At 40.5% G+C, this 19529-nt stretch overlaps 1 protein-coding gene across 3 annotated transcripts in view; it reads right to left on the minus strand.

The window, feature by feature from the left end:
• Window positions 1-10523, minus strand: part of LOC128097418 (cytochrome P450 2J4-like) — a 31727-nt gene extending 21204 nt beyond the window's left edge. For all 3 annotated transcript variants that reach the window (XM_052717910.1, XM_052717912.1, XM_052717911.1), the window contains exons 1-4: window positions 10176-10523; window positions 4989-5151; window positions 2101-2250; window positions 1571-1731 (exon numbers count right to left, since the gene is read on the minus strand). In XM_052717910.1, the coding sequence (XP_052573870.1) occupies window positions 1571-1731; window positions 2101-2250; window positions 4989-5151; window positions 10176-10385 (684 nt within the window). In that variant the 5' untranslated portion in view covers window positions 10386-10523. The remainder of the gene's footprint in view (window positions 1-1570; window positions 1732-2100; window positions 2251-4988; window positions 5152-10175) is intronic.
• Between the last annotated feature and the right edge of the window lie 9006 nt (window positions 10524-19529).

Consider the following 19529-nt stretch of genomic DNA (forward strand, 5'->3'; position numbering starts at 1 on the left):
ATTTTTTTTTTTTTTTGCATACCCTGGTGGTGACTGGAGGCTGGTTCCTCCAGTTACTGAGAATACACAAATATATAGAGACTGAAAAATAAATTCTTGAATAACAGTGGCTCATTGAAAAAACATGGAGAAAAATGCCAAGCTCCTAGAACCAAATAAAGATGAAAGCTCAACCTATCAGATATTTCAGAGATAGCTAAGGCCAGTTCTAAAACAAACGTTTATATAGGGATAAGCATAGGGACATAGAGCACAGCAACACGGGGGGTAAAGATTGGATCCCAAAGGGCTACATCTAAGGCGTTACAATATTGACAGCTTCAAGTGAATGGGCATCTAAATAGTGGAACCAGTTTTTAACGTTTACTTACCTTTTATGTCTAAATGAAAATATAAGAAAAATGAGTGGATACGGCAACATGAACACAAAATATTAACAACAATGTTATTAATAAAAAATTTAACTTAGAAACAACTAAATTTCTAACCATTGAGAAAAGATTAATGAACAATGACGAAGGGTTAATAAAGAGGAGCATTGTACACAGGAGGAGAGCTAGAAAGGATACTTGGGGTATGCATGTAAGATATAAGGAGAGAGGTATGGGAGAGAGAGGGACAAAATCAACAATAATATCTCCATACTTTAAAAAAAGCAGCATTTGGACATACATAACTATCACATAAATGTTGGTACTTCATTAAAATATTAGAAACACTTTGTATACAGTAAGTTTTCTTATTAAAAACTTCCAAATCAACAGATCAGTTTGTATCAAACTCAACTTGAAGACATTATATTTATTTTCAAAAAGTTCTGAGAACAAAAAGAAAGAACCAATCAACTGTCTCACCCATTCAGAGGGCCTGATCCAGTTGGGAACCCCTCAGCCATTGGTTCATAGTTCATGTGTTTCCATTCGTTTGGCTATTTGTCCCTGTGCTTTATCCAACCTTGGTCTCAACAATTCTTGATCTGTTTGGGAGGCATCCAGGCAGTGGGACCGGGTCCTGTGCTCATTGCATGAGTTGGCTGTTTGAAACCTGGGGCCTATGCAGGGTCGCTTGGCTCGGCCTGGGAGGAGCGGACTAGACCTGCCTAGACTGAGTCTACCAGGTTGATCTCAGTCCGTGGGGGAGGCTTTGCCCTGGAGGAGGTGGGAATAGGGGATGGGCTGGGGAGAAGGTGAGGGGGCGAGAGGGGGGAGAACAAGGGAATCCGTGACTGCCATGTAGAACTGAACTGTATTGCAAAATTAAATATATATATATATATATATATATATATATATATATATATATATATATATATATAAAGAATGACCATCTAGGAGGTGGGAATGGGGGGTGGTCTGGGGGGAAGGGGAGAGGGGCAGGAGGTGGGAGAACAAGGGAATCCGTGACTGATATGTAGAACCGAATTGTATTGTAAAATAAAGTAAAAAATTTAAAAATTTAAAAAATAAAAAAATAAATAAAAAATAAAAAAAAAAGAAAGAAAGAACCTACCTGTACTTGAATTAGCCCCAGCCCAACTTTCTCCCAAAATAAAGGAAGCCAGAATGCTTACATGGACCATCAGTGAGGTACCCAAATACATGGCCTCATCCAGTAACCTCAGCAGCTCCTGAAACTGACTGTCATGGTACTCAAAACGTTCGCCAAAAGTGATGGAGCAAATGATATTGGAAACAGCATTGTTGATCTTGAAGTGAGGATCAAAAGGTTGTCCTGGAGGTGGATAAAGAAAAAGATGCATCTTTTAAAGATATTGGTTTCTTAATTCGATATAACAGAGAACCATGTAAGAGGCTCTGGGTATAGCTTGCTATGAGGCTTAACACACACCAAAGAATCTGTCAGTATCTGGGAAGTCAGACTGATGACCAGGCCTTAAGTGCAACAGTGTGTCTGAAGACCATTTGTGTGTCTAGCTGCAGATCACCTGGGGCAGGGTCATGGCTACATGTTCACTAGCTCAATCTTCAGTGCTCAGCACAGTGCAGGGCCCAGGACAAGCACTTAGATAGACACTTAGGAAGAATCTATTCAATGAATGAAAGGGCCACAGCCTCCAGCACCTGCCCATGCGATGCCCACCTCCCTCCTCTCCTATGGCCTCCACAAGGTGTCGGGCCTCCTCCTGCATGCGCTGTTCTAAGCTCTTCTTTCCCAATCCAAAGTTCCTCAGTGTCATCAGGGCGAACCTTCTTTGTTCCTTCCATGTTTGGCCTCTGGAGAAGATCAACCCTGGAAGAAAGAGATTCAGGGTTATAGCATTGTGATTCTGATCTAAAATTACCCGAGAAACTGGCTGGGCATGGGTATGATGGAAGGAGAAGGGCTAAAAAGGGGCTTGACAGCTGTCTAGGCAGAATATCACAAAGCAAGGAGCACAATGGCTAGCATCTCCTGGTGGTTTGCAACATCACACAGTTTTGTCAGTATTTCTAATATATACTTTAATTTAGTACTCTTAGAAAATCCAAAGGCTTATTACCAGAACTTTCCAGATCTATTACAATGGATAGAAAAATGAGATACAAGGATAAAGTAAAATTTGTAAGGGAACATGGTTATTATGTAGCCAATGAGGTGATCAAATTCAAGTCTTCCCAGAACCAATGCATCTATACTTTGTGTTCAAAGTGTCCACATTTTTTATTAATATATGTATATATTAGTATGTATAAGTCTTCTTATCTATGTCAAGCTAAATGTCAGGAACCACTCCTGGTACCACAGTCTGTACTAGTTCAGATTCTCTAAAGCAGTGGTTATCAATCTTCCTAATGCTGCAACCCTTTAATATAGTTGTTCATGTTGTAATGACCCCCAACTATATAATTATTATTGTTGCTAGTTCACAACTATAGTTTAGATACTGTTATGAATAATAATGTAAATATCTGATATTTCCAATGGTCTTAGGTGACCCCTGTGAAAAGGTTCCATCCCCCAAGAGGGTCGTGACCCACAGGTTGAGAAACTTTTCTCTAAAGGACTAGCAATGATAGAATGAATCTAGAGATATTAAAGGGGTATTTATTAGAATGGGTTATAAGCTAGTCCAAAAGTGACTGTTTCCTAATAGAAAGGCCAATAATGCTATGATTGTTCAATCCATGAGGCTGGATGTCTCAGTTAGTCTTTCGTATTCACTGGAATCCTAAAGTAGTAGATTCTAATACCCGTGAAGGAATTCTTCATCAGCAGGATAGTTGAACTTGCCAGTGAGAGTGAAGGCAAGAAAGCAAAAGGCAAAAGTTTCCTTTTTCCATGTCCTTTTTTGTGGGCTGCCACAGAAGGTGTGGCTCAAATTTAGAATGGGTCTTCTGATCTCAAATGATCCAGATTTAGGGTGGGTCTTCTCACCTCAAATAACTCAATAAAGCAAAATTCTTCATTTGTGTGCCAAGTTGCTAGGACTTTAGTTGATTCCAAATGCAGTTAAGTTGACAACCAAGGTTAGTCATCAAACTCCTGGTGGAATTCTCTCAGCATCCTGGCATCTAGATCATGAAGTCATGTTGGCTTCCCTCTGGCATGCCTGGATTTGTGTTTATAAGGCTTCAATGCCATCACCCTGGTTGAATTCACAGTCTAGTGTTGCAACTGGAGTGTGTAAGCTCCCACCCTTCATATTGAAAACAGGTTTCCTAATGCCTTTTCTCTAGTCCCTACCTGATATCCTAAGATCTCCTCTGCTCAAAACCACTCAGAAGTTTTCCAGGCTATTAGAATAAAAATCAACATTTAGCAAACATTGCTTGTGCTCTTGTGATCAAGGTCAGAAGTATCAAGTGCACTTAATTGTGTTCTTTAAATACCATGCTTGCAACACTGGATGTCTTTCAGTTCCTCAACACCTCACTCCTTCTTGTCCTTTCAAGGATATTATATTCCCTTGACTAATTATTTTTTAGATGTCATTTACTCAGAGAAGCTTTTCCAGAATCCTTAGACAATGTTAGACATCTCTGATAAAAGCTTTCTTTATTGATACCACTTTACTATTTAAATCCCTGTTATTAACTTATACTGTCCTGACTGGTTTTATGTCAATGTGACACAAGCTAAATTCATTCAAGAGAGGGAGCCTCAGTTGAGAAAATGCCTCCATAATATAGGGCTATAGTGTTTGGTGTGGGAGGGTCCACTCCATGTGGGTGGTGCCAACCCTGGGCTTTTAGTCCTGGATTCTATAAGAAAGCAGGCTGAATAAGTCATGAGAAGCAAGACAGTAAGTATTCCTCCCTGGCCTCTGCATCAGCTCCTGCCTCCAAATTCTTGCCCTGAATTTCTGTCCCGAGTTCCTTTGATGATGAACAGTGATATGGAAGCATAAGCCAAATAAATCTTTTCCTCCCCAAGTTTCTTTGGTCATGGTATGTCATCACAGCAGCAGTAACTCTAAGACCTATGTCTAGCACTTAGATTCTTATAGCACACAATACAGTGAATTGATGTAGAATTATTTCAGAGTAATTAGAAAGCATCTAAAATGCTGTTTTGTTGGATTAATAGATTTTAGATTCTGTTTTCAACTTATGACTTTATTTGATGATAATATAAAGTATTCATACTAATAAATTATAGCATTAGTTAGGAGCCTAGAAATCCTCATGATTTTAATGATAGAGTACAAGCAGCTATAAGCAAGATGTAGTAAAAAGAGAAGCTGACTTACATCCATTTTCCTAGGGTTGGAGTGGGAAAATGGTTGTGTTTGGTGCTGTGGTTACTTCCTATCAAAGAATCTATAGTTAGTTTTACTAAACACGTGGTTTTACTCAGTCTCTACTAAGACACACTAAAAATCATCTTATGGGTGCTTTCATTCAAGAAATATGGTATCCAGCTCCCATTAATGATGGCATTTCATGAAGGGACTGGCTTATGGGAATGTTGGGTAAATAAGGCATATAGGTGCCTTTTATATAGCATAAAAATTACAATATATATCTTACAACACATAAAAGACTTACCATTTTCATTAAAGATATGTTTTTGTATAGGAAATATAGGGCGACTCATAAAGTTTTCATCCAGGTTAGTAAAGGCTTCTTTGATTAAGGGCAGGCTACTTATAATCACTGAAGACATGATTCCAAAATCCAGACTGATAACATTCCCATACTTCTTCACAAGCTGAAAGATATTTCAATGGTTAGAGGTGAGTGTGCTCATACATGTGTGTCCAGGGATGGTAAGCATATGTGCAGCAAATGGTAATCATATTGACAAGTCCTCATTTCCTTGTGAATGATAACCTCGGTTTGTGGAAATGGTTTTGATTTTCTTTTCTTTGCTACTGCACTAAACTCAAATTCATAGCAAGAATGGAATTTACCTATACAAATTCATTAACATAAATCAGTGAGTGGATGGTGTTATAGTGTGTAACCCCAGAAGAAGGCTTGAGGACATAAATTTGAATAAATAAGCAAATTCTATAACATCCAGCATTCTGCAGTCTAGGGAAGGCAGAGAACACAGTGTATGCCACCTGCCAAAGACCAAGGTATGTCTGCGCAAGTCTGCTGTAGCAAGCACAGAATAAGAAAAAATATTTTTACAATGATTGATTGATTGACTGACTGACTCTGTGTGTATGTGATTGTGTGATTGTGTGTATGTGTATGTGTATGTGTCTTGTGTGTGTGTGTGTGTGTGTGTGTGTGTGTGTGTGTGTGTGTGATGTTGCGCTTGTGGAGGTCAGTGAACAATTTTCCAGAGTCTGTTTTCTCCTCTCACTGTGTGAGTCCAAGTGATCGAATTCAGATTACCAAATTTTGCAGCAAGTGCCCTTACCCACTGAGCTACCTCTCTGGCTTGCAAGCATGGAATTCACTGTAAATAAAAATACCTTTTGATGGTTTGCTTGCATAAATAACTATGATATCAGAAGCAATAGCAAAGTAACTGTGGCTATTTAAATAACTGAATGTGATTTAGAGGAGGGCTCTGGTAATAGAAGCAACAGAAAGACAGAGAAGCAGAGCCCAGAGACAGCGCAGATGGGTCATGCAGCATTCAGGTCACAAAATTCTTGCCTAATATGCAAAAATCCAAGTGTGTTCTCAGGAGTCTGATCTGATAAGATGTTAAAGATGAATAAAAGGAAAAGAAAGAGAATGGAATGAGCATCAACTCACATAAGACATCCTAACAGTGACTTGGAATTTATTAAGTAATTTTCTACATACAACGATCATATAAGGTATACTTAGGACCATTGTATGTTGGGGTCCCATTGTTACAGCTAGCTTGAAGTACATGCTAATATCTAACTTATGTATCACATGCCCACTTCAGTCTGCTAAGACTTTCTCTTGTTTGAGTAACGTTCCTATAATGATTCTGTGAACTACTACAGAGAAAGCTAAGAAACTATGAGTTGGAGGGAAGTACAGTTCACACATGCTCAACAAGCAACCCAGCTTCTTCACTGACCTCATCCTGTTTTAAATGATGTCATTTTAATTGATTTAAAATATCTCATCCCTTTACTACACTAGACACTTGTTAAACATTCCTTCAAAGCACCACACAATTGATGCCATCATTCTATCAAAGGCTAGGCCTAGAGCTGCCTGTCCATCTAGATTTCATATGCTATCACCATTGATTACCAGAATCCATAGGATTCATTTGACTATAGACTGTTCTGTGTTGTGCCTGTCATGCTAAGTCTGGGAACAAATATCTGTAGTTATCAAATGCCATTTTTCTTCTACTTAGGATTTGTGGAGACAGTAAGTGTTGAGTCAAATCATGTAGGGTTCAAGCCCTTGTTTTGTCATTAGCTCACTGAACAACATGGGGGCATCAGATCACCCCTTTCCTCAACAGGTTTACTCAGTGGAAAATGGAATGCTAGTAGATGACTGCTAACATGACTCCATGTGTGCTTATCATGGAGTCTGAATGAAGGGGAGCATAAAACCCAAAGGGAAGGCCATGGGTCAGCTTGTGAGGACTGTTTCCTAATAGCAAGAATTAAAATTTAATTTGCTTAAATTGTATCATTTAACTCTATTTGTTTATACCCAGATATCAAAATGTAAACCCATAGAAAATACAAAATAAAGGAGTGAAATATTACTGGGCTGGCCTGATGTTCCCAGCCTCAGTGACATCATTTCCTATTGCTGCACCAAGGGACACATCACCTAACCTCATATGACAGTGTAGCAAGACATCGAATATTTTAACGCCCACAAGATAAAATAAAAGCGTGTCTTTTTATTCTTGCAACTTATAACAGCATTTGTCAGAAGCAAAACTCCAAAGTTTACTCTCTTTTGCCAAAATACCACAAAACTGAGGTTCAACAGGCGGGAGATCTCTTTAGCTTTCTGCTTCTACATCCTGGAGTCGAACACTATCAACATGGGACCCGACAAGGGGCTGCGTGGTAGGGTTCATGGATGCCATCTTGTTACCTGCTGTACCTATGTGTCTGTCCTGGGTTGAGTCTATGAGCTGAACTGTGACTTCTACAGTTGAACTGCTATACAGAGAATTCCCACAGAAGCCCGAAAGAGAATTCTGGCTCACACCCTTCTTTTGCAGAAATAAGGACATCCCTTTCCCATGGGACACTTATGGGATGATCACTGGCATTTATCTTCCCATAGTGAGGTGCAGCTGCATTATTCTGATGGGGCCATGCATTTTGCAGCTATCTTCCTTCTTACCAGCCCGTGCTGCTGAAACTGAGGAGTCAGCAGTGCTGAACACAAACTGGGGCTATTCAGATCAATATACAAAGTCTTAAATTTCCATTTGAATCACCACTCACAAAAGTGAGTTCTCAGAGCTTCAAAAGCTCAGCAAGTAAAATATGGCCCTAGTGTGTGCGTCAGTCTTACAGTACACCACACAAAACATCCATCTGACATTACTTAGTTCATTCACTAAGACTCAAGAGAACCTCAATTTTATTGAGATGGCACACGTGTTGGAAAGAAGGGAGAAATAAATATTTCAGAATAGTTATTACAAAATTATTCCAAATAGCGGGGATTCTTAACAGGGAAATGAAAGATACAGGTAAGAGAAGCAAAGGGGTAAATTTGAGGACAGACAGCTGCAGTGGTCTAAGTGGAGATCTGAACAGAAAGCTTGGCAGAGAAGTAATGTAAGAGCAATCCTGGGCAGTGCAGAGAAGAAAAGCAGGTCTACCGTGCACAGCACAGAGAAAGCAGACGGCAAACAGCAAGACCCAGCAGCACAGATGTCACAGCTGCGCACCAATGTCCTGAAAAGCAGAATAAAGAAAATGTAGACGAGAGCATACTTGAAGAATGGTGGAAACTTCCTAGTCTGGCAAAATACAAACCTTCCATGAAGACCCCACCAGCATAAAGCCACAAGTAAAGCAAAACCACCACAATCAATATGGAAACGGAAAACAGAATCTCTTCAAAGCAGAGAGACAAAACAACAACAAACTTCAATATTTATGGTGAAACTACCAAGGCCAGCAAGGGAACAGTAGAAGAACATTAAGTGCAGCAGATTGTCAACCTAGTGTCCTAAATCAGGGGAAAGACAGTGTGGGAATGGAAGGGAAAGGCATTCTAGGGTGGGGTAAAGCTAAGACATTTCCTTCTGCTATAGCCTCCTCTGGAGGAATGGAAAAAGAAAGTGCTTGAGGTCAAAAAGAAAACCATGAACTCAAAAGGTCAGAAAAAAAGACAGTAATGGAGGAGGGGCAAAGACAACAGACTCCTCTGCTTTTGAGATCTAGCTGCACTGGACACTGAAGAGCAGGTCAGTGTCTGATGTGGGTCTCAGTGTGTGGGGACATCTCAGCAGTGTGTCCTAGACAGGAGAAGGCTCCTCCCTGTTTGCAGTCACTTCACTTCACATGGAAAAGCCTGGGAGGACGATAAAAGAGAGGGAAGGTGAATAAAAAAGCATCTATTCGGAAAGTGTCCAAGAAGCCCAGGGGAAGATAGGAAACCAAGAATGAAAACAGAGCAAATAGACAAACCACAAAGCAATGGAAGACTGGATTTAAATGCTTATATAGAAACTGTAAACAGAGGTGCTCTATCTTCCCCAATTAATGATGAGACTTGAATAATAAAAAAAAATGCTCAAGTATATGTTGTCCAGATGAATGCATTCCTAGTATTATAAGTAGTTAAAAATAAAAGGCCTAAAAAGCATATGCCTTTCACATACTGACCAAAAGGGAGCTTGCAGGGTGTAAGAGATGAAAGAAAAATCAGGCAAAACAAATTTACTCTGGATAAAGAGGGTCATTACATGGTCACATGGTTAAGTCATCAAATGACCTGCCAATCTTAAATGTGTACTGTATATACAGAACAGACTTTCCAATTTAATGAAGGAGAACTCCAGAACTGAGTGGAGAAGGGGACACTCTCCCAGTGGAGCTGGAGACTTGATTGTGGCTTTCTTACATCAGTAGGTGAGCAGTCAGTAATGATGTAGAAAAAAATAAGGCTCAGTAAGAGAGAGCTAACATCTATACAAAACTCTAGTCACGAGGAGTAGAACACACAAACACACACACACACACACACACACACACACACACACACACACACACACACTATTTTAACTGCAGAGTCGCAAGGGTTTCACACACATTTCTTAAAGTGCCAGGGCATATGTCTCTATCATAATTTACTATTAGGTCATCAAACAGACCTTGGCATATTTAAGGAATTCAAAACATACAGTGTGTTCTGTGACCACAATGGAATCACCCTGGAAGTATGTCAAGGATAAGAAATCCTCCAATTATTTGGAAATTGAGCTGCGGGGTTTTGTTGTTGTGGTGGTGGTGGTAGGGATGATTTGGTTGGTTGGTTTTGGTGTTTGGAGACAGGGTTTCAGTCTGTAGCCATAGCTGTTTAAGCACTGGCTCTGTTTACCAGGCTGGCCTCGAACTCACAGAGATCTACCTGCCTCTGTCACCTGAGTGCAGGGATTCAAGGCCAGCGTCAGCACTGCCCTGCTGAGCTGCATATTTCTTAAAGGAGCACTCACAGAAGCTAACTCTTTGGCCTGGGGTTAGCCACTGTGAGCATGAGTCTTAGAACCCCGCCCATCCCAACCCAGTCCCGGAAGTCACAGATCCAGCAGTTCAGGATTAGGTCAGGGCAGAGCCAGGCACCCTTGTCCCTTCCTACCTGTTGGACCGCCAGGTGGGGCTGCTTAAAGTCCAATTGGAATATGTTGCCCACGACTGGCAGGCGTCTCGGCCCTGGAGGGAAGTTCTTGGGGCGCCGGCTTCTGAAGTAGTCAGCCAGAAACAGGAAGATGACAGCAGCCAGCAGCAGAGTCCGGAGATGGAGCGCTGCCCAGATGGCGGCCACCAGGGAGCCCGCGGCGGCGAGCATGGCTGGTATTGGAGCAGACTCCAGAGGACTGAGGGTCTGAGCTGAGGCTCAGGGCTCCTAGCCTTAAAGGGCCCTCGGCTAATATATTCCTGTCCCCTCTCCACCACACCCTTCCGTTTCCCTCTGATGCCCTTTGACCCAGACAGCACAGACACCCTGTCCTCACAGCCCCACCCCTCCCTCTCTAAACAGAGGTCTCAGCCACTCCTTCCTGGTACCCCAGGACCCAATCCCCAAGAGGAAGCTCAGAGCTTTCTGCCCTGCTCCTTCATAAGCTTAACTACATAAACCTTCAAACTTCAGTTACATTACGAACTAAGAAGAATTTGGGTTTAATTTGGTAATTATAACTTACACTTACTTATAAACTACTTTGGCACTATGTACATGACAGAAAACCTAAGCACCTGTAGACAGTACATAGATACACATAGCTGTAACTGAAGATGGATTCTTGGTTGTCAAATCTGATTTTGTAGCTTCTATTTACATCTGTAACTTCCCAGTTTTAAAGTTGCACCATTTAGTCTGTTGTTGTTGTTGTTTTCTTTTCTTTTCTTTTTTGAGCTTTAAGCAATTACTAATTGCAGGTTTATACTCAAAGTTGTGAGGGAATATTAAGCAGAAACTTAAAAACCCAGAACTCAGCCTGAGCAGTCATGAGGCTTTAAGCAGTTTGAGCAGTCAGTAACAGCTTGGTTTTAAAATAATGTTTTTTTCCTTTACTTTAAATGGGATAAGATAAGAACTTTGAAATACTTAGGTTTTGAATGGGATCATTTGTTGGGATTCTATCTCCCTTCTGAAATCCTAATCGTGAAAAGAAAAATTTTAAAATCAAAAGATTTTTGAAAAGAAATATGTCCTTTTTACATGTATTACAGCTCAGTAAGAGTCTTATCATTTTCATTTATATATTAAGAATATTTTTGGAAGCAATTCATTTTAATAAAAATTTAAAAAATACATTTCTAAGAGGCATTTTGATTAACATAAAGCATTTTATGCCATATAATTCTTATTTTTCCCACGACTATTACCTAACTGAAATAAAATTTTAATCAATTTTTTTTCATTAGAATCTGTTTGGAAGAAAATATTTGTCAAAATCTATGTGTATAATGAAACATTAGTCCTATAATCCTGATGAATAGTGTTTTATACAAACAATATTTTAGGGTTTTTATAAAACATTTACTAGAGCCCCAAATACCATTTTAATAAGTTTTAAGAACTTTAGCCTAGCTATATAAGACAGTATATATTTATAAAGCCTTTTAATAAATAACCAAAACATTCACATTTATAAACATATACTTGTGAATTTTAATTTAGCGTCCTACATATATGCGTGTGTATGTACATATACATACATAGTGTATATGTGATTATATATACACACAAATATCTATCAGTACACAATGCAAATAAATAAAAAATTAAAGTGGTCACAAGATTTATCAATTAGTTTTTATGTGGGACACAAAACAGCATGTGGAAATAATTATCAGAGACAACCTAGACACAGTTACATCCAATCCAGCTGTGCCCAGTATAATAACTAAGTAGAAAGCTTATATATCCCTATCTCTTTATGATATGAAGAAGGCTGAGTAAAATGATCAAAAGGTCAAGTTTATCATGTGGACTTAAGACAACATCCTTTTCTATTAGAGCTAACTATCTGAGGATGAAATGTCATTACAGATAAAACTACCATACTCAGTGTTATTTTGGTTTAAAAAATTCTCTTTTAATTTGTAGTGGGACTAAACTACATTTCCTATGCCTGCTTGTATATCTAAATGAAAGAAGGGGAACTATATGAAAGTATAGCATCCTGAACTGGTTATCAGCTACTTGCTTAGTACCAATCTTGCCTGTATTTTATCCTGGTCTACATAAAGATGATCTGTCCCATATTTACCTGACATTTGGTCATCACCCATGTTTAGGTGGCTACTTTTCCCTCTAGACATCCCTAGTGTCCCTATGATCAGAAATGATTCCATCCACCAATAATCTGGGGGACACATGCTAAGTTTCCCGCCATGATAAGATCCTAATGCACATCTGGTACAAAGTCTAAAGACAGCTGGAGTTTTAGCCTCTTAAGAAATCAAAAGGCATTGAGTCTGATTTCACCTATTTTGGCCTTAAAAGTTATAAAAGTCAGCCCCTTGTCAGAAAATCATAGGGGCGGGGAAGCAGGAAGGGTCTCCCTTGTCTAAGCAATTAATCTTCCATAAAACAGAGAACATGAAGATAAGGGAAGGAGCAGAAAGTCCCTTGAGTAGTTTAGGGGAGATGACACTATCCTAATGTAATTTGAATTCAGAATGTGCTGCTTTCTCAAGCAGCCCCCATTGTGTCTCAGGATTTTCTCTTGTAGGCCATAGAGTGGCTCAGGACATTTGGGAGCATAACCTTTATGAAGACGTCTCCTAGAAAAGTCACATATTATTCATCTAGGGTTTGGATGGGTCTAGATTTCTATCTTTGGTGCCAGTGATACCTTTCAACACTAAGTGGGAACTCAAGGTAACTTGCGAGCCATGCTTAGCAAGAAAGATAAGGTGAGCGATGGTCAGGCAAACTCACCAACCATGCTTCAAGATGGATTCTGGCATGAGCACCTACAAACCTTAGTTGGGACAGAGACATAGCTGTACATTATCATCTACAGCAGCCTGGAGAGTTCCCCTAGACTTTCTAGGACCCAACTCATGCCAAATCAGGATTTTGGGCTTGTGGTATAGTAAAAAAATCTTTTAATGAAAGCTTAAGCTTGAGGATTAAGAGAAAGAAAGCTCCTCAAAGGGAGACTAAGACATCCAAATGGAGGTGAGAGAGAGCTTCCCAGTGGGAAGTAGCCTTTATGATTTTTAGGCATAGCATGGGATGTCCTCTGTTTTTGTTTTTTTCTTAAACTAGGCCATAAGCCTCTTCTCTTTGGAAAAGAAATTTTGCTCCACTTGAAGATAAAGAATGATGAAACAAAGTCAGAGGACGATAGATGAGGTATGAGTGTGAAAACAGTTAAATTTCTTTGACTGTTGACCAAATCAAGGGAGACTGGAGCCTCAGAAAGCATTCACCAAAATCTACCTTGAAGCAGTTTGGATAGAGGGAATCCATATTGCTGACCCATCCCGCAGGCCAGGTTATTTGATGAGACCCGAGGAGGCACCTCCTGAAAGATCAATGGGGGCGAGAGAGAAAGGAGACCAGGCGCATAAAAGAAGACAAAGTCAGTCTGAGTCACGTCAAGGTCTCATTTATTGCAAGGGGAATCAGGCTTATATATGCTAGGGGCTAGGAGAAGTAGATAGGGGTATGGAAAGTTACTAGGAGGAAGTTAGGGTAAGGTAGGGTTCAGGAAAAGGTCTCTTTGTTCCAGGGCCTGATCAATGGACCATACAGCAAACCATTATGTTTCAGGGAGTTGATCAAAAGGTACATACTGTGGTCTTGTTGAAAAATGGTTGCTATTGAAACTGTTAACGGAAGGTTAGATACACAGCTTTTTCCCATGAGAATCAGTTAGGCTACTTGGCTCCTGACAATTCCCCCTTCTTTCTATAAAATGGCCAAAGCAAGCTTTGGTCATAAATCGAGAGGGCCCTTGTCTTAGGCTATATGGGGTGCATCCTGCGTCTGGCAACGTGCCATGTTGAGCCGGTCTCTGGCGACCTCTGTACGTTGTGCTCCCAGCACAGGCCCCATACTATTCCGTCATTGAGTACCCTCTAGCTTTTAGTTGTAGGGGTTTTTTAGGTTCGTAGGCCACTGAACCTGAGCTTTTCACCTGTTCCGATAGTTTCCTCATGAGTTTCTATCCGATGGTAGTGTACTGAAACAGTTTTTGATAAGGCCGAATCAATCTGATTTTTGATGAATTGTGTTAGTCGTTGAAAAACCCAAGGACCAAAGGTGAGGAGGAGAAGGAAAATGATCAAGGGGGCCAAGAGGGTGGGAATCAGAGTAGAAAGCCAAGGGGACCCCTTTAGCCAACCCCCAAACCAATTGTTTTGATTTTCAAAATCACGTTTTCTTTGTGCTAATCTTTCTCTTAGTTTATCCACTGATTCTCTGACTACCCCAGTGTGATCGGCATAAAAGCAGCATTCTTCCTTCAAGGCTGCACACAATCCCCCCTCCTTTAAAAATAGTAAATCCAGACCTCTTCTGTTTTGTAACACAACCTCAGAGAGCGAGGTTTAAGACTTCTCCAGAGCAGAAATGGATCTTTCTATGGCCTCTAGGTCAGTAGTCATAGCCATTTGTAACTGCATAAGGTGGTTGCTCTGCACGAGGGCAGTAGTTCCTGTACCAATTCCTGCAGTGATGCCCCCAATACCTAACAATAGGGCAATAGTCATAGACATAGGTTCTCGAGTGTATCTGCCTCTCTGCTCAAAGAATTCCATCACTGAGCTTTCTTGATGATAAGTTACACAAGGCCATAACTGGACCATTACACAAAATTCATGGGAATCATCAAATATCTGAGCAGATATGCAAGGGGTCAATCCTGTGTTACAGGCCCAGTAGGACCCATTGGGGGCTTCAAGATAATAGCTCCCTTTATAAGGTGTCAGAATTTGTTTACAGAGGTGACTATGGGTCGATGGAATCTTGCCCAAACAAGAACCTTGTCCGGAGACTTCAGGGAGTGTTAGTTTATGTGGCTTAGTCTGATACCTATTGCTCGGGGAAGTAAGGTTATTGGCAGCAGACTGAAAGGCGATTCCTTCATAATAAGGGGGACTGGAAGTAAGGCAGAGCCAGCAACCCAAGGTTTGGTTTGGATTTGTGGCATTTAGGGCCAGATAAGCTCCCTTGACCAAATTAAACAATCTATCTCCTGTTCCTCCAAAAGGAGTAAGGAGAGTTCTGTTACTGGAGTCTGTACTCACGGTGTTTGTATGGTAGGGAAATGGACGAGGATGAGGTGAGGGGGGAGGAGGTGATGGTACCTTTTCATGATTGGAGGGAACTTTTTGGTCAGAGAGAACTACGTTGGGTCCTACTGGCTTTGGGTACAGGTTTTCTATTGTTAGCAAGATCTTGAAAATGACTCCTTTATCTGTGCCATCAAGATACCAGCAGAGTCCCCATGTTTTTCCTGAGGGCCATTCTCGATTCGCCCTACCCTGAGGGGTGAAGGTTATGTTTAAAGGTAATGATAGCCTGGGATTATGGGCTGTCCCAGCATAGGAGCTAAAGCAAAAATGTCTATTCGTGCTAGGCTTACTGTATCCCCTTGTAACTGAAATAAGGTCCCAAGATGAAGTTGGTTCCCAGTAAGCTGCCCCTGTAGTTTCACAACCCCATCGAGCACAAAAGAAGGTCTCAAATCCCCCACATCTGGCAGCCGTAGCTCGGCTTCTGCCATCCTTAGGGCAGACATAAAAGTCAGATTGTGCTAACCTACAACGAGCTGTGGGACTAACACAGCCTGGGGCAGTCATCATGGCAGGGTTATTATCATGGAATGTCCCACAAGGGCTTGTCCAAGTGGTTTTAAGACTGCGAGGAAATTGATGGCAGTTTGGAATCATTTGGCCTCCTGTACCATTTAACTGGTGTTGGCCAATAGTAGGTATATCCCAAGAATCCAATCCTACAGCCAGCTGACAGAAGTCAGGAGTGAGTGACGGCCACTAGGAATAGGGAGCATGGTTTGCAGTAACCCTCCAGACCTCCTCCCCTGTCACTGTGAAAATTCGCCAGGTAAGCTTTTTAATAGCATGGGGGCTTTCCTTGGAGATGTAGGAGAGGGGAAGGGGGAAGAGTAGTAAGCAAATGATGAAACAGGGGTTGATTTTCCAAGGCCCGCGATGAACAGGTCCTGCCATTGAGATGTCCGTGGCTCCCTTTATTTTCCAAGTCGGAGGCATTTCTGAAAGAAAAAGAGTTTTTGTCTCAGGGTTGTGTCCTGGACATAACAGTTATTATTTTATTTTATTTTATTTTCTTAGTCTAGGGAAACAATCTGTGCAGAGTAAGGCTTAATCAGTCTTTCTGGTAGCCAACGAGCCCCATTTTTCTTGGAGTCATAAATACATGCAGACCCCTTTCCCCAGATTATAACTGGATCAGGACCACCCCATTTTCCAGTTATTAGATCCTTCCAAAGGGCCTGTGCATATCCTTGTTTGGTTTCTGGGTGCCAGTGTCGCTCAGCCGCAGATTTTCCAAAAACATCCAATGTCAGAAAATTTAATACAAATAGGGCATGAGAAAGCAAAGCTTTGTGGTTTCCCTTAAGGGGAAATAGTGTCTCTTGTGAGCTGAGTTTATTAAGAGTATTTTTTAAAGTTTGGTGAGCTCTCTCCACAATATCCTGGCCTTGAGGGTTATAGGATATTCCAGTGATGTGTTTAATTCCTAATTGTAAACAAAATTGTCTAAATTTGCTACTAGTATATCCCGGACCATTATCAGTTTTTATACATTTTGGCTGACCCAACACTGTGAAGACATGTAACATATGATTGATAACATCTTTGGTGGCTTCTCCACTATGAGCGGAGGCACAAATAAATCCACTGAAGGTATCTACAGTAACATGTATAAACTTTAATTTGCCAAAAGAAGGAACATGGGTGACATCCATCTGCCATATTTGTCCAGGTATAAGCCCTCTGGGGTTTACTCCATAATGAGGTTCGGGTAAGAGCATCAGGCAATTTTTACAGCTTTTTACAATTTCTCTAGCCTGTTCTCTAGTAATTGAGAACCTTAGTCTCAGAGTTTGAGCACTGAGATGATGAAGGCGGTGTGCCTCACAAGCGGCTGCTATCTGATCATGTTCCAAGTGAGAAATCAAGATAGAATGTGTAGCAGAATTGGCAAGTTCATTTCCCTGAGCTAGGGGTCCAGGTAGGCCTGTGTGGGCATGAATATGGCCAACATAAAAGGGTAGTGACCTCTGTCGGATTAATTTTTGTAATTCAGAAAACATTTGGAAGGTGGGAGTAATGGGTTGGATTATTGGGACCATTTCTAAAGCCTGTAAAGCCCCTACCACATATCTACTGTCTGAATACAAATTAAAGGAGCAATCTTCAAAAATTTTAAAGACAGCGAGGGCAGCATATAGCTCCACCAGCTGAGCTGACTTGAAAGGAGTTGTCATAACATTCTTTTGGCCATTGAGGACATAAGCAGCTTTACCATTACTTGACCCATCTATGAAAAGCACAGGGGAGTCTGGGATGGGCTCCATTCGGGTATTTTTAAGAAAAACAAAGGAAGTGAGGGAGAAGAATTGTAGGAGTTTGTTACTGGGCATCTGTGTGTCAAGTTTTCCTTCGTAGGTGCAGACAAGAATGGCCCAGTCAGGACTACGGGTGCATAACCATTTAAGTTGCTCTTTATCATATGGCATAACAATAATATCAGGGTCATGCCCAAAGTATCAAGTGGAGGCCTTTATTCCTAACATTATCGCTTGGCAAACCAGGGAAGGGTAGGTGGGAAGGATTTTTCTTTTAGTAACAGGAAGATGTACTCACAGTAATGGTACGGGCTCTTGCCAGAGCAGGCCTGTAGGGGCAAAATCTGTAGAAAAAATGATCAAATACAATGGGAGGGTCGGGTCAAAATATCCCGTGTGTTGCTGAGTGATGGCCGTTTCAACCTTTTGTAATACCCTCTCTGCCTCCACCATAAGGTATCTAGGGGATTGAGGGTTGGAATCTCCTTTGAGGATATCCTCAAGGGGGCGTACTTCTCCCTTGGTTATTTTTAAATAGGGTCGCAGCCAATTGATATCCCCTAAAAGCTTTTGAAAATCATTGAGACAACGAAGTGTATCTTTTCTAATCTGGATTTTTTGTGTATAGAGGAGGTCCGGGTATAGCTCAAACCCTAAAAATGGGAAGGGGTATTGGGTTTATATCTTCTCTGGAGCTATAAGAAATCCTCGGTCCTTAAGTGTGGTAATTATCTTTTGAGCTACATTTTGTGTTTTTTCTTCAGATTCCCCTGCTATTAACAAATCATCCATATAATGTATAATATAAACTTCAGGGTACTGGACCCTCATTGGATCTATAGACTGAGCTACATACTTTTGACATAGTGTAGGGGAATTGGCCATTCCTTGGGAGTCATTGCTAGGAGCTGGGGAGCTTGAGTCTCTGTTTGCTATAGTAAGCTTTTTAATCAAATAATGTAAATGCCATATTCATCAGATCTTTGACAGGTTTGAGGACCATTACCTATTAAATGTATCTGAGTCAAACAAACCTAGGCCCAATCTTGAAAATATCTCTAAGTTTGGTAACAATAACCAGGCCAATTTGCTCTCTTGTAGATATATTAGTTAAATATACCTCTCAGTTTTTTTTTATTAAAATAGAACAGTTTATGCTTTAAACTAGTATCTGAATAGCCAGATGACTAGTATTAACTTGTATTCCTTAACATAAAGGACATGCAAACTCAGACATTCAAAACCAAACATACATGTGGCCACATTTTTCATTCATACCTGTAGAGTAGACAGACATTTTTACAACTATGACCCTTTGGAGTCTCAATGTAACAGCAGAATAGCAAGACAAAGAAATCTGAAACATTTCGTTTTTTTATATATCTCAAGTCATTTTTTTTTAAATCATTATTTAAGCCTTTTTATCCTCAGACCTTTATACCTTGCTTTTAGGTATTTTAATAACTTGCATTTTACATTTTTTTAAAACATTTTTTTTCTTAACCAACAATAATTTGAAACCAATTCTCTTAAATGATGGCAAGTATTTGTAACCCATTGAACTCCAATGACCAAAACCCATGTAAATTTTTATTTTTCCTGTGAAAACAAAAGCATAATTTTCCCAGTATCTTGAACTGGTAATTTAACATTTCTTTTTAAGCAATATCAGGACAGAAAAGGGTTAACAAGAAAAGCTACTGGATGGCAGAAGAGACCTTAAGGTTATCACAGTAAAGGAAGGGAGGGGGAGCAGTGGGCATAGAGCGTGTCCTTGACTGCCAGTGTTCCTGAAAAAAAGTTTTTATTAACTCCTCTGACTAAAGTCAGATTCTCTGTTTCAGTGTTCACACAGTTTTTGTCAATTGCAGGCAGTCCCCATTGCCCTGTCCAGAGCTCCTGTCTTTGCCCACCTGTAT

Source organism: Peromyscus californicus, unplaced genomic scaffold, assembly GCF_007827085.1.
Source record: "Peromyscus californicus insignis strain IS unplaced genomic scaffold, ASM782708v3 Scaffold_5__1_contigs__length_169319896, whole genome shotgun sequence".
NCBI classification, from domain to species: domain Eukaryota; kingdom Metazoa; phylum Chordata; class Mammalia; order Rodentia; family Cricetidae; genus Peromyscus; species Peromyscus californicus.